Raw genomic sequence first — 14,000 nt, forward strand, 5'->3', positions numbered from 1 at the left:
CAGCCTCAGTACATCCCCCCCCCCCAGAAAAACAAAAACAAAACAACAAGCCCCAAACCCACCAGGGTATTGTTGGAGAAGCGGGATTTCCCCGCGTGTAAGGGTCCGGGGTGGGGTGACCCGGAGCGGCGTGGACCGTGCTTGGCACCGGCGGGTCCTCCGGGGCTTTCCCGAAGCGCCTTATATGGCGGAGGGTGGGGGGGCCGCCCCGGGCACGGCTGCGAGGCGCCGAGCCCAAGCCGTGGGGGAGCGTGTGCGTGTGGGAGCTGCTGCGTGTTACACGCGATTGTGTGTCATTCTAGGTGACAGAGGGAGCGGCTACCGGAGGAGACGAGGGGATTTTTTGAGGAGAGCCCGTCCCGACAGAGGGGAGAGCAAGGGCATCCCTCCCGGCCACGAAAGGTAAATTTGATTTGGCAGATAGAGGTTGTTTTGTTGGTGGTGGTTTGAGTTTTTTGTTTGGGTTGTTTTGAGGTTTTGTTCGTTTGTTTGTTTTTTCCTCTCCTTTTCCCTCCTCTCGGCGTTTTCGGAATGGCACGGACCTGCCGGGGGCGAGGCGGCTTTGGCACCCCGGGGAGCTCGGCTGGCCCGTCCCCCGGCGGTTGTCTGTCCCACGCCGGGAAACGGACACCGGTGGGGGGACACGGAGTGGAGACGTGAAGCGCCTCCTGGTCCAGCGGACGCTGCCCGCTGTCCTCGGCGGCCACTCCGCCTGCCTTCCTCGCAGCTTCGCCCCCAGCCTTCGCTGAGCGCCGGCGGAGCTGTGGCGGGAGGGATCGCTGCCCGGCCTGGGGCTGCTTTGCTCCCGGCCGCCGTAGGCGATATCCCGGGCCGCGGCGGTGCCACGGGAGAAGGCACTTCTCCTCCTCCTCCTCAGCTCCTCGCGTTTCTTCCGTGAAAAATAAAAAATAAAAATAAAAATGGAGGGGCTGGGAGAGGTGGGAGTAAAGCCGAGGGTTTCTCTATTTTGCATTCAAAAGGGGAAAAATATAAAATACGTGGAGCGGCCACCTGCTCCGCGGCTCCCCGCGCCCTGCCCGAGGGAGAGCCCGGCGGGGTGTCCCACGGCCCCGAGCGGGGCGTGCGGGGGGCTTTTATTGTCCATAAACTGTAAAACAGGAGCGGCCGGTAATCAGATCAGGAAAGGAGGCATTAGACAAAACAGCGCTCAGGCACCGCACGCGTAAAAGCGTGCTCTCAAAAGACACTTTCGGTCGAGCCGCAGTAAATGTTTTATTGGTAATTGAGAAGCGACTCGCACCCGCAGGTTTGGCATTAATGACCGCTTCAGCGGGTAGAAATTACACTGCCTGGCTTGTGGAGGAGACCCACCGGGCAAAGGGCACCGCGCGGTAATAACAAGTAGTTACTAAAGGAGTTACTGCCACATGAATGCCGAGATTTAGGCTTCGATTTGCAGGATAAACTTTTTAGTAACTAGGAAAGCAGGCCAATAACTTTTATATAGGAAAGAAAAATATTTAAAGTCAGTAACTTCTCTAGTAGCTGAAAATTAGCTTCTGACAACAAACGGGATTTTCCCTCCTCGTTGAATCAAAGAACCTTTATACCTACATTGCACCCTGAAAGATCTACTGTTTAAAAAAATAACAACACCCCACAGGGCAATTTTTCAGCTTCAGAAGAACCTTTTGAACCAAACCGAAGTGTTGCCTGTGGGCAGGCGTGTACACGCAGAGCCGTTGAGAGCGAAGCATCCACATTATTTTTGTTAGCATTTTCGCGTATCCAGGGAGCACAGAAATGTTGTTCTCCCCTGCAGATCCTGAAGTTCTTAGTACGAGATTTTCTTTTTTGATCTGCTTGTTGTCAAACGAAGCAATTAGTAAAAGGAATTAGCCGCTCTGGCGCTGTGCCTTCAGGTAGCAGAGGCATTACAGCTGTAAACCTCGCATTCTCTGGATGTCTCCGACTCATCTTCCTCCTCCATCAGCACCGGACCTTTCAGGGTTTTTAAAATTTGAATTTAGTTTGGTGCCCTTCAGCTATGAAGGGGTGGGTTACGTCGCCGTCTTTGCCCAATTAAAATTAATAGACTCGTTCCAGTGATTTTTGGGTCTCTGGGCAGGGGCAGCGCTGCCCGCGGGCTCCTACTCTGCCCTTCCCACCGCCTCCCCGGCCGCTCCAGTCGCGGGGCCGGGACTCACTGGGAGTCACTGGAGCTGGGAAAGTCAGGCGGGGCGCCAGTAAGCACAGCTCCCACTGTCTTTAGGAAGGCTCCCTTCTTTTGGCGTTGTGAAGCTACCACGCGAAGCTTCCCGGTGGGCCCCTATATATTAATCCTCTCTTTAACGTTAACGTTATTTTTAACACTAAAAACCAAACAAACAAGCAAAGGCGCTCGTGACTACTTAACCTTTACACTTCTGAATTTTTACCTTTTCTCGGACATAGTTCTAAGCGCCTAATTTTATCCGTGCAAACGAAAACAGTAAAGATTGAGCTACGTATTCATAAAGCTACAAAAATGAGCACAGAGCTATAGTGTGAGTAGTGTGTGTGTATACGTATAAGCAGTTTTGTCACTTGTTCAGAGTACTTTCCTTGAAAAAGAAAAGAGGCTGAAGAAACGGTTATGCCTTCATCAGATTAAAATCCATCTGTTATTTTTAAACTTTTAAATCCTTTCGTCAGGATTAGGGCTTTATTCCAAATTATGAAATATAGGGATTTTGCTTGTCGCAAGAAAAAACTCCAAACAAACACTCCCCCAAAACATTTTCTCCACCTTCCCACCTCCGAAACAACAAAACCCCAGAGCATCCGAGCATTTTTAGGTTTTATTTTGCTTTCATTATTCTACGCTGAGACTTAACAAACGATTACAGGTTGGAAAACACATTTGAAAACAGCAGAGTCACGTTACGACAAAGGTCTGGCCAGCATTAATCTAGTGTTTGGAAAACAGTTGACAGTTGCGAGGGTTCCCCCCCTTTTTCTTCCTTTCCTTTAGAAATAAACCCCTTCAAAAAGAAATCACAAACCTATCTCGGTTACTCGAGGTAGAGTCCCCTCTCCCTTTCCACTTGCAACCAGCACGAAGGGGTAAATTGAAAAATCATTTAATTATTTTCATTCTAATCGCTTTAATCCCCTTTATACTAGGAGCAAATGATGATAATGGGATCCACATGGAAAAGACCCCCGGGAGGAGGGGGTTAGGGCAGGGGGATCCTCCCGGCCCTGCGCCCTGGCAGGTGGAGCCCGGCGGGGCGGAGCACGGCTCGGCTCGGCTCGGCTCGGCTCGGCTCGGCTCGGCTCGGCTCGGCTCGGCGCCGGGTTCGCGCCAGCGGGGATGAGGGCTTTAAAATAAAAAAAGCATTAGACTAAGGCTCCCTAATCGATGGGCAGATTTTTTACTTTATTATCTAATTTTTTCTCCAAAAGGCGCGGCTGTAAAGCGACGCGGTTGTCACCCTGTGGTGACAGGGGACCCCCCTGAAACAGGGGACGTAAAGCAAGACCCCGCTCTCCCCCCCGCCCTTCCCCCCCCCCGCCATTCCCCGACTCCTCGGAGCCTGAGCAAGGACAAGCTGATTAATTTTCTCAGGTCGCCCTCGCAAGCCCCGAGGGCCGCTTCGCTTTGCCGCGATCCGCGGCCGGCGACCGCGCAAATCCCTCCGGCTGCAGGGGCTGCGCTGGAGCCCGGGGGGAGGAGGAGGAGGAGGAGGAGGAGGAGGAGGAAGGGCAGCTCATCGGCGGTATTAGTAATAACCACCGCCGTAGTAATGGTCCCATCCGAGGCTGCAGGAATAGAGCCAACAGCGAGATCACCGGGTTTTTCTTCGGGTGTTTGCAGATCTGTACAAATACGGGACCTGCCGGTTTTTATAAACATCTTTCAGGACGCAGTCAATCAATCATACTGGCAGCCAGCAGACCAGGAGCCTAGGATATATACAAGGCATAAATACATAAATATATACATATAAACCCTGTCAACTCTGTAGTATTTACGCTTCCCCCCCCGCCCCAAGTCTTTCCGAAAGAAACTGTATCTAGAAAGATCCCAACAAAGTCAGTGAAAAAGTAGGAGGTATTGTTGTATGTTTTAATATCAGCAAGGGAAATGTTGGAATAGACAAAGAAAAAAAGTGTCTAAGCAAGTTGAAGACTTAAAAAAAAATCCTATTATACTTACAGTCAGGGATGCAATTTCAAGAATATGTAGCTGAAAAACATGAAACCTGGTCATTTGAAAATATGATGCAATAGATAGATCTGGAAAAGACATGAGTTTACCAGATTTTCTAGTCAGCAAAGTATTCTTTATGTTGCAGTCATTTTTAGTCTTACTTTAATTTGAAACATATTTGTATCCAGGGATAAGTCTTTGCAAATGTACTTTTTTTTTTTTTTTTTTTTCTTTTGGGGGGTGTGTGTGTGTGTGTGATCTTCTGATAATACGAGCTCTGCACAGCATGGACTTTGCACCCTCTTTTCCTGACACTGAGTCTCCTGCTTGCAGAAGTACATGAACGAACAAGGAATCCATAGCACAAAGAGCACAACAGATCTGAAACATCCCAGTAATGCAGAGAGAACAGTTACATATCAAGGTAGGAGAAAATCAAGTTTTAGGACTTAAAAAAGAAGGGCAGATTCTGACCTGGTCTAAATTAGGAGTTTCACTGAAACAGAGAAGTGGCTGGTGCTGCAGAAATGGTGGGCTGTTACTCTTATGTTGCCATGATCTGAAACTGTGGCCCCTTCTGGAGAGTGAGCACCAAAGGAAGCCCTGGGCTGCTTTGGCCTGGTGGGAGAATGATGCTCAGGCAGCAGAAGCTGTGTTTTGGCAGAGAGTATCGAGGAGAGCTTTTCCCAACTGGTGAAACCTGCCAAACAAGCTTGTAAAATTGGGGACCAGACTGTTAGTTGTGCTCAGGAAAGACCTGGTGACTGCATTGCCTCTATGGAGCCATTGTCAAGCTTATTTTTCTTTTGTTGCAATTACTGCGTTTGTTGTACAAGTTTTCCTATCAAGAGTAAACTTGATATTAAATTCACTTTTACTCGATCGTTGTCATCTGGTAAATCATATAAAGAGCCAGAGCCAAATACTACTCATGTCAGGAGAGTGGTTTTTGGTACTGCCCTTCCAAGCTGGCTCAATTTAACACACATAAACAGTATGGAAAGTTGGTTTCATTGGCTTCTCAGAAACTTAAAACCACGTGTTTAAAGATGTGTATCGTCAGCAGTATAGGGATTGGGTTATTCATCTGCTTACATCTAAGACTCCCTCTGTAAGGACTTGTGTTTAAAATGGATTGGATCACTCGCTTGCTTACAGGCCATTTTCATTTTTATGCTACAATTTATACTTATCACGATGTAAGGGAGAGATTCCTCAGTGAAAGCTTTATTCTTGCGAACCTGATGTATTATTTTCCATAGCAATGTATTATGGAGTCCTTTCACAGAACTTCTTGTGATCTGCAGTAGATAAGACTGACACAATGAGGGATAAAAGTATTAATCAACAATTTCCAGTTAAAACAGTACACAAAATAAATAACAATGATTAAAATAGTAGGTGAAGATTCTGTAATTATTTAGTAACTTTGATGTGAGTGACATTTTTGTAGGCAAAGTAACACCAATTCCACGTTCTAACCTTCTGGGATGGTACTTGTAAGGTAACTCTCTTCTGCCCTCAGATATTAGTTGATCAGTTTGGGCTCACATGAAGTTCACAATCTTTATTCACAAAAAATCTTGGCAACCACAGGAATGCTATTTTAATGTTATGGAAAAACTGTGAAAGCGTGAAAGCACACACACTTTTTTTACCCACAAAGATCCACAGTATTCCCCCCCCCCCCCCCCCCCCGATAAATGATTGTTAAGAATGATATAAGCAAGCTTTTCTTGGAAATGAAGAAAGTGTAAAAGGAGAAAAGGGGGAGAGAAGTATACAATATACATACCTGATAATGTGAAAACCCCACCTACCCAACCTGGCTTTCTTCAGCCTTTGAGCATACCTCCTAAACTTTGTGATATGGCAAGTGACAAATCTCCTTCTGGCAGATCTTGCTTCTAAAGATGATGCTTCTGAATCACCAAAGACTGTGAGAAGTGCCAGAGCAGACACATTACTATTCATAGATTATGTGGTACACCTGTACCCTGGGAATTGGCTACACGGGGGGTGAAACCAAAAGGGCACTTTCATCACCACTCGAGAAAATTAGATTATAGTTTACTAAAACTAAGACACCTTTTCTTTTAGACCAATATTCTGCTATGCCTGTACAGGCGGGACTCTGCTATTTATTTTACAGATCTCCTATGCATCATGGGCATTGAATTTCACTATTTCTCTTTTCTCTAAGGTTAAATGCTTTTTGACTAAAGCATTACTTCTATTAAGTAACAGTATTATTTGCACTACTGGTAGTAAACATAAGGCTTCCAGAGAAGCCTTTTGTTTCTCTTCTTTATTAAGTTATGCAAAAAGTTTTGAGAATACTGCCGTGTCACAATTGATAACACAGTGACATTTATCAGCTCAAACAGTCTGCTGAGACCATGGGACTGTCGGAAGGTGAGGCATTAAAGATATTTCTAAGCTTTTGCTTCTTCCAAACTGTAATGACATCCTGACTCTAGTCCCATGAGTTCCTGATTCGCTTTGGACAGTGGTGGAGCCAGAATTTTACTAGGGTCTATCTTGTTAGGTGTGTTGTAAGGATAATGCAGATATGCCTCTCCAAGTGTTATCTCATCTTCTATGTAAAATTCTGCTTAGTTCAAGAATGTAGCAAAGAACTTCTAAAATAGACTAAAGATCATTAATCAGCATTTGTGGAATTAATTTGAGGATGATTTTGGAATAATTATGAAATCGAAGTTATTGACATAAAGCTGTATGACTGGCAACATGGGCTTCCTTTCTATGTCTTTTGTACAACAGAACAACTGTCTGTACTTACAAAATAGCGACACTCACTGAGAGTACGTCTTAACCGCTAACTTCTTTTGTTTCTGTTATTTAACCAGTGTTAAGAAATTACAGAGAACACTTTATATTTTAAAAATAAGGAGATTACACACAGTCCATTTACTAATTTGGGGGGAAGAGAAGAGCAGGCTGCAAAGGAAGACTGCTGAGCCTCACTGCGGACAGCTGCGGAGAGGAGCGGACTTGTTGGACGGGGCAGGAAGGCTGCTACGTGACGGCAGGAGAGAGGGAGGAGGAGGAGGAGGTATGAATGCGGCTGGGACCAGGTATCCTCTTACAGAAACCACTAATCTCACCTCTCCAAAACTTCTGTCTTGATCTGCATTAAAACTAACAAAATTTTAGTTTTAATGAGACCTTTAATGAAAAGTCCTATCAAAGAAAATTTCTTCCTTTGGCTTTCCTCTCCATTTACTAATTTGTGTCTTTAGACCCAGACCATAAATCTTGATTTATGTTTAACAATTTAACATTACTAAAAATTACTCATTTAAAAGACTTCTCAATACATTTCAGGGTCTTTATGATTTCAGATAAAATCTACTTTATGTAGGAAGCCAGTACAATGCCTATTTATGCACCATTTAAATCTTCAAATTAGGCCTTTAAGTGCTGTGATTTTCAGTATATGTTACGCAGCACAATGTACACTGTGAAAACTTAATACCAAGAAAAGGAAATAATATATCAGTAAACGTATTTTTAAAAAGCTGTGCAACACAGGCAGACATATGTTTTCTTGGAAGGGGAAGGCTGCTTTTGAAGTGAAAGTCGTCTTTTCAGTTTTTGTGTATTTCCCGTATAAGGAGAACTCAATGCTTAAGCTGTAGTCCAACAGAATAAATTTCCACAAGGAAAGCGAAAAAGACAATCATAAAACATTTTCAATACCTACCTTAATTTCAAAAGAATTGCTCATTTTCTTATGTTATGGCTACATACGAAAAGTATTGCGAACTTGTTAGGTTTTGGCTCTTGGCATACGTGTGCACACAGATGCGTCTGCCTCAAGTCCGACAGTGCCTTGCAACTCGGCAGCCTTTGCGCGCGCGTCGGGCTCAGAGGATGAGATCCTCCTAATGTAATACAGCCGAAAAGCAGACAGGTTGCATAGATGGTCTTTCTCCAGGAAAACTTACCTGAACAAGTTTTGGGTTGGGTTGGTTTTTTTTTTTTTCTTTTAAAGAAGTTCTTATCTGCATAGATTATTGGATTTTCCATAAGGTTAATAATAAAGGCCATGCCTGCTCTGAAAACTTCAGTCTATACTGGTATCCACTGTCAAAACCAGGCTATTGGAATAACGAATGAGGTTCACTTCCTCAGAATGTGTAAATGTCCCAACTTCGAGTTAAACTGTCAACAGCTGAAAGACAATACCATTGACATGTACCTGGCACTAGTTACTCAGGTTTATTTTTTCCTGGAAAGCTGTTTTGGGCGACAGAGTGGCGTCCGGGTTTCCCAGGTTGTTGTGCTGACAAACTGCAGTGGTGGTAAAGGCAGGGAGTCTGACAAAATCTCATTAATCATTTTAAATTAAATCCAACATTCCTCTCCAACAGTGCCAAGAAGAAAGCTAACTTTTACAAATGAATACTCTCTCTCAAAAGAACTGGTATCCTGACCATGTTGCTTTCACATAAATATGTTTGATTTCTGTCATGTACACATACTCAATAAGTAGTATTTTTAAGCTTAAAAAATCATGCATTTGTTGGATTGCTAGAAATCTGAATAGTGCTTTTTGCTCATTTTCTGTATTAGGTGCTACGAATGAACCACATAACTGAAAATTAGAGCCTCTTCATTCTTTCAGTGAATTGTAGTTTTGTTTTTTTTTCTTTTTAAAATTATAAAGCAAATACAGAGAGTTCCTTTTTAATGCAAGAAAACTTCACATAAGGAATGGAAATATTCTGTGTAAATATTTTCTACTCTATCTTTTCTCTAAGTTTGTTTATATGAATAAGAAAGGAAAACTGCAAATCTACTAACATCATTGTCAGCAAAAGCACTGAAGTGATGAAGGAGCAATGTGATCTCTGAAGTTTTTTACATATACATTCATTTCTGTAACTAATCCTAGCTATCTGGTTATGATTTAATTACACTCATCATACGGTAAGTCTTGATTTTTAACACCTGATAAATAATATTAGAAGATCACATAAAACTTTACCTTACTAAAATCACTATTATATGTAGATTATGAAAGTTTGTATATTAAGGCAAAACGAAACAATAATGTGCCTATGGGAGACACAGGAAATCCTTTAAGTCTGTCCTTTGTCCATTTTAATAGTGCTTCTGACGCTAGAGCGGTAGATTTTACAATGGCAGAGAAGAAGTCGTCAGCCTTAATGTTTATTAGTTTTGATACTTACATGAAATATGTGACAAGAAAAAAAATCCCAATCCACTATAAGGCAAGTAAACCTGACTTTTCTAAATACTGAGTATTGTGATTTTCACATTTTAACATGATCAAGTAGGTATACCTCAATTTTGCTTAAGCACTTAAAATAATTTAATACTTGTTTTCTAAAAACAGAACTATAAAAAATATCAGACTGCACAATGACAACCTTACATAGAGAACAAAACTATTACCACTTCAAAAAAAGAGCAATTCCTGTTGATAAATTTGTTTACGTAGAGAACATTAACAAACTGCAGTAAGCTGAAGAGGAAATAGTAACATTTATTTGCCCAGCTAGGCAGTTTATTTTCCTAAATCTGTATTTTGAAAGTGACGGTAATTTTTCTTTTTCCAGTGGAGGCTGGGAGGGAAAGGTTGGAGAGACCAAACTGATTTTTTTTTTCTTGAATGCGAATTTCTTGCCCACTTGAAAAATTAACAAACGTGTCTCTAGCTTACAATTGTTTGGGCTTTTGTATGTTGAAGCAGCTTTGATTTATTTTAAAAAGCCAAAGCTGTATAAATCTGTTGTTTAGAGTATGAATGGAAAGTATTCAAGACAGAAATAAAAGAGTTTTGAGAAAATGGAGAATATCAGACACTGACTATAACTAAGCCACATGAATATGTAATATACGCCATTATGCCTTGAATAAATGCAGTGAGAGTCTTGGAATTTAATACAGCCCCAAATGAGCTGTATTATGCGACACTTTATATGGACACAGGTACACTTGTTTCCCCTATGCAAACAAAGAACAGTTGTCCTTCTGTCACATCTGTGTATACTAAAATTAGCAAAATTTCAGACATGGCCATTCAGAACACAACTTTAGTGTCTTTTAGGACCAGACTAAGAAGGGTTTGCAAGGGGATGGGCTGCAGGCTCCTCTCTTCCTTCGGTGCACAGTAAAGTGTGAAGGCAACATCACGCGGCCAAGGTTCAAAGGATGTGGAATCACATGCTAGCTTGGGAATCACTTTGCAGTTACAGGTATGGTCATTCTCATGTAATTAGGCTTGGGATCCTCTATCCAAGTCTTCCAAAGTGCTTGATCAAGTAGCTATTTCCACATGACATCAGCGAGCGCACTTAAGTGACACCTGGACCACTGAAGTATGTATTGATATTTTCTTTTAAAACGTACGTGGAGACAGCAATAGTGCATTGAAGAAGACACTTGCCCAAAACTTAGTTTTTAGAGGACTTTTGGAGGATGACTAAGAGAATTCAAACTTTATCTTTCTCATTTTCTAAGAGTATTGTTACACCTGCTTAAGATTTTTCTTTTAAGACAGTTGCCTAACTTCATGAAAAGTCTATATTCTTAAAATGCAAAAAATTACTTCTCTGCCACTCTGGAGAAAGACTCAAACTTCAAAAAAGGACAAAAGAAATGTCTGTTGTAATTTTTTGTTTCTTGGTTACCTCTATGGGAATTCACACTTGGCACGTTGTTTGCTGTTTTCTGTTCCACTCCGAGTTAGTAACATAACGTACAGCATGATTTGGGCGCTAACCATCTAACATCGTTCAAAATCCGATTACGAACATCAGATGCTGTTATCTGCATGTGATTAGGGTTTGGGTTTGTTTTGTTTGTTCTTTTCCCCTGGACTTGTGTCTTACAGAAACCTTAATTATAGCATCCTGTTTATAATTAATTGTCTTGGTTCTTACACTGGCCTTGAGGCTTTCTAAACCTTGTTAATAAATGTACTTGTCTATTCCAGAAAAAACACGTTCTGTCTGCCTAGAGGCTTTGTCCTCTGTCTCTTTGGGGATGGCAACTGAGGGTAACTGGAAATTAGGAGAAATGCAGGTTAACAATTTGTACTTTTGCACCAGTGCAAAACCAAAACCAGTATCACTAATGCCAACATAAATACCAGTCAGAAGAGAATTAGCTCTCGCTCTGCATTTGCGGTTGGAGAAGAAAATGCTTCCTGATAAGATTAGTTGTAATTTCAAAATTCACTGAATTCTTCTTTTTAAGTGTGTAACTTCTGAGGACTGTTTTCTAGAAAGCCAGATTCTGCAGCCTTCATGTAAGAGCACTTTAAGGAGTGCAGGGACACTAATTGTTGGTTTTACAAATTATTTTAAAAGTTTTCCATTTTTTTTTTTTTTCTCTCTCACAGGACCAGATATCTGTGCCTTAAACAAAGCTCCCCAACATACCATATACTCTTTTATTTGTGTTTGAGATTAATTGACCACTGTGGAATGCATCCTTGGGCTTTCTGAAATATGTAAAATGACACAGGGTGAAGTGAAGTTATCCTGAGAGAGGGGAGTGATACTGTAAAACCTGCCTAGAAGATAGCTGCAATACTGCTGGCTCCTGGCTTTGGCTGCATATGCTACACAGTGTAAACACAAATGGCGTTTACACTGGATTAAAGGTAATGTAATTAAAAAAATACAGCTTTTTCTGGATGCACTTTTGCATGTGGACCAGAGCTATAAACAAAATGTACTAACCACTTGAAAAAGAGCAGTAGTTACATTTTTTTCTCCCCTTCATTTATGTAGCCCTTATGTGGACTGTCATTGTCATCACTCTTATCTAAGACAAATGTAACACTGCCCTGGTGCCAAACGGAAAGCAGCAGTGTGGGCAAAGTGCGTGCCTACGAGGAGCATGACCTGAAGTCCATTCCTGGCTCTGCCATAGGCTTCCTACATAAAAAAAATCAGATTAATCTGTGAAACAGAACTAAGAGTATCTTCCTACCTCATGTCATGGTGTGGTAGGGAAAAAGGATAAATCTACTTGTTACCATGATGAATCCAGATGCTAGTGATAGCTAAGTATTATGTAAACAAACTTAATCAGGAACAGCTCTGATTTCAACTACATGTTAGGTCAATTTAAGAAAAGCACTGCCCTATGAGTTATCTGAAAATTGGGCAAATTCTCATTCAATTCCTGCACATGCATGGCAGTTGCACTGCTAATATTCCATACACTTCAGAAAATGTAAGACACAACCTGACTGAAACCATTTTTGAAGTATTTTCTTAAATCTATAACTATTTAAAATCTAGATACATGACAGATTTACAAAGGGTAATTCAGTATCTAAGCCTGAAACGGCTCCCCAGTCCTGCACAGTCACTGCTCTAATCTTGCAGAGTCAGTTTTTAACAGCTTTAGCAATGAGTCATCTGGTGTATATTTGCCTGGGCATTGCCGTCATTGACACTTACAGACTGAGGGAAGCAGCAACATGTTAGCCACCCCTACCGCTTTCCCTGTTGAGATTTTTTTCCTCTTCACAGAGGAGATGATTGCAGTTGTCCTATGTCCCCAGTAACTAGAGTCTGCAATATAGGTTAGCTCTCTCGATGTAAACTGCACCGTTTCCCTAGGCTATCCCTATATGACATCAGGGTTCATCTAAAACAGAGGTTGTAATCTTCTTTAAAATTGAGCGAATATCAGATTGGCAATATGCTAATTCAAGTTAGTCAATGTAGTATTAAATATCAGCTTAGATATTTCACAAGTGTTCTGTCATCTCCTAGAATAAACTTTATTGTAGTATTCAGACCAATATTTTTCTAACTTATCTGAGGTAGTCACCATTATAAAAAAAATGCAAAAGAAGTAAGTACAACACTATTTTAAGAGAGAAAAGGAGAAATTTTAGTTAAAATATTTTACAATAAAATAATTATGATTATAAATCTCTTTAGTTAAATATATACACATTACATGGTATTCTAAAAAGAATGAACTTATTAAAGTTTCAAGCAGATCTAATGCACAAATTCACCACTTTGTCAGCTTAGACTGTAATGTCAGTTTAACATTCGTAAATGGCTGTGTCAGACTAATGGCATTGTTTTGTGCAAAACTAAAAAATTATGAAGAACAAATCTCCAAATCCTTTTGTTCCCACGGTAAATAGATAGAAAAGGTAGTTTACACATACACACACTTACACACACAAACTTTGATTGCATACAGAGGTTAGAATGACCAGCACTAAAATAACCCCCATCTCTACAAAATAATTAATTTCTTGATGTAGTTTTTGAAAATTACAAATTTTAAGTGCTAGCAAATTGTGCTTTTAAGCAGCCACATGGCCAATAAGGTAGATGTTGTCATAAAGGTGCCCTACAAAATCTTCACTAATATTCTGTGCAGCTCGTCGTGTATTTCGGATGAATTCCCTCTTTGACATTTTGTTCTTCACGTGAGGGCTTGTTAGATCAATGGAAAGTAGAATCAAAGAGTAACACAGTACATATACTGCATCTAGACAAGAGAGAATAAAATAAAAAAATTAAAAAGGAAACTGTGATCATTAAAAATATTGTTCCCTGTCCAAGAACCTTACAGTCTTCATCATTTGGGCTTATAATTATATTTTATATGTATACATATACACACACACATATATATAACAACTCAAAAGAGTATCCCAGTGAAATAAAATTTAATATAGCATTTTTCAAAGCAATAACGTCAGCACATTGCCAAATGAGCATTTACAAATCTCTTAATATTTTGACATTATCCCAACGTCGCTAAGGGCTTTATGCAGATTCATTTAAACAGATTCTTGAAGTTCTGG

General features: G+C 41.2%; 1 protein-coding gene and 1 long non-coding RNA gene across 6 annotated transcripts in view; one reads left to right on the forward strand and one right to left on the reverse strand.

Annotated features, from left to right (window-relative positions):
- LOC142601741 (uncharacterized) lies at positions 1 to 11,691 on the forward strand. Of its 2 annotated transcripts, XR_012835327.1 has the most exons (5): positions 1 to 97; positions 303 to 402; positions 4,490 to 4,580; positions 8,756 to 8,813; positions 11,553 to 11,691. It is a non-coding gene; the product is annotated as an uncharacterized LOC142601741 (long non-coding RNA). The 2 variants fall into 2 exon arrangements; XR_012835326.1 differs by lacking the exon at positions 1 to 97 and having other exon boundaries at positions 245 to 402.
- FBXO8 (F-box protein 8) overlaps positions 11,548 to 14,000 on the reverse strand; it is a 19,691-nt gene continuing 17,238 nt past the window's right edge. For all 4 annotated transcript variants that reach the window (XM_075751900.1, XM_075751899.1, XM_075751902.1 and 1 more), the window contains exon 6: positions 11,548 to 13,681. In XM_075751900.1, the coding sequence (XP_075608015.1) occupies positions 13,494 to 13,681 (188 nt within the window). In that variant the 3' untranslated portion in view covers positions 11,548 to 13,493. The remainder of the gene's footprint in view (positions 13,682 to 14,000) is intronic.

The sequence above is a fragment of the Balearica regulorum genome, chromosome 4, assembly GCF_011004875.1.
Source record: "Balearica regulorum gibbericeps isolate bBalReg1 chromosome 4, bBalReg1.pri, whole genome shotgun sequence".
Taxonomy (NCBI): domain Eukaryota; kingdom Metazoa; phylum Chordata; class Aves; order Gruiformes; family Gruidae; genus Balearica; species Balearica regulorum.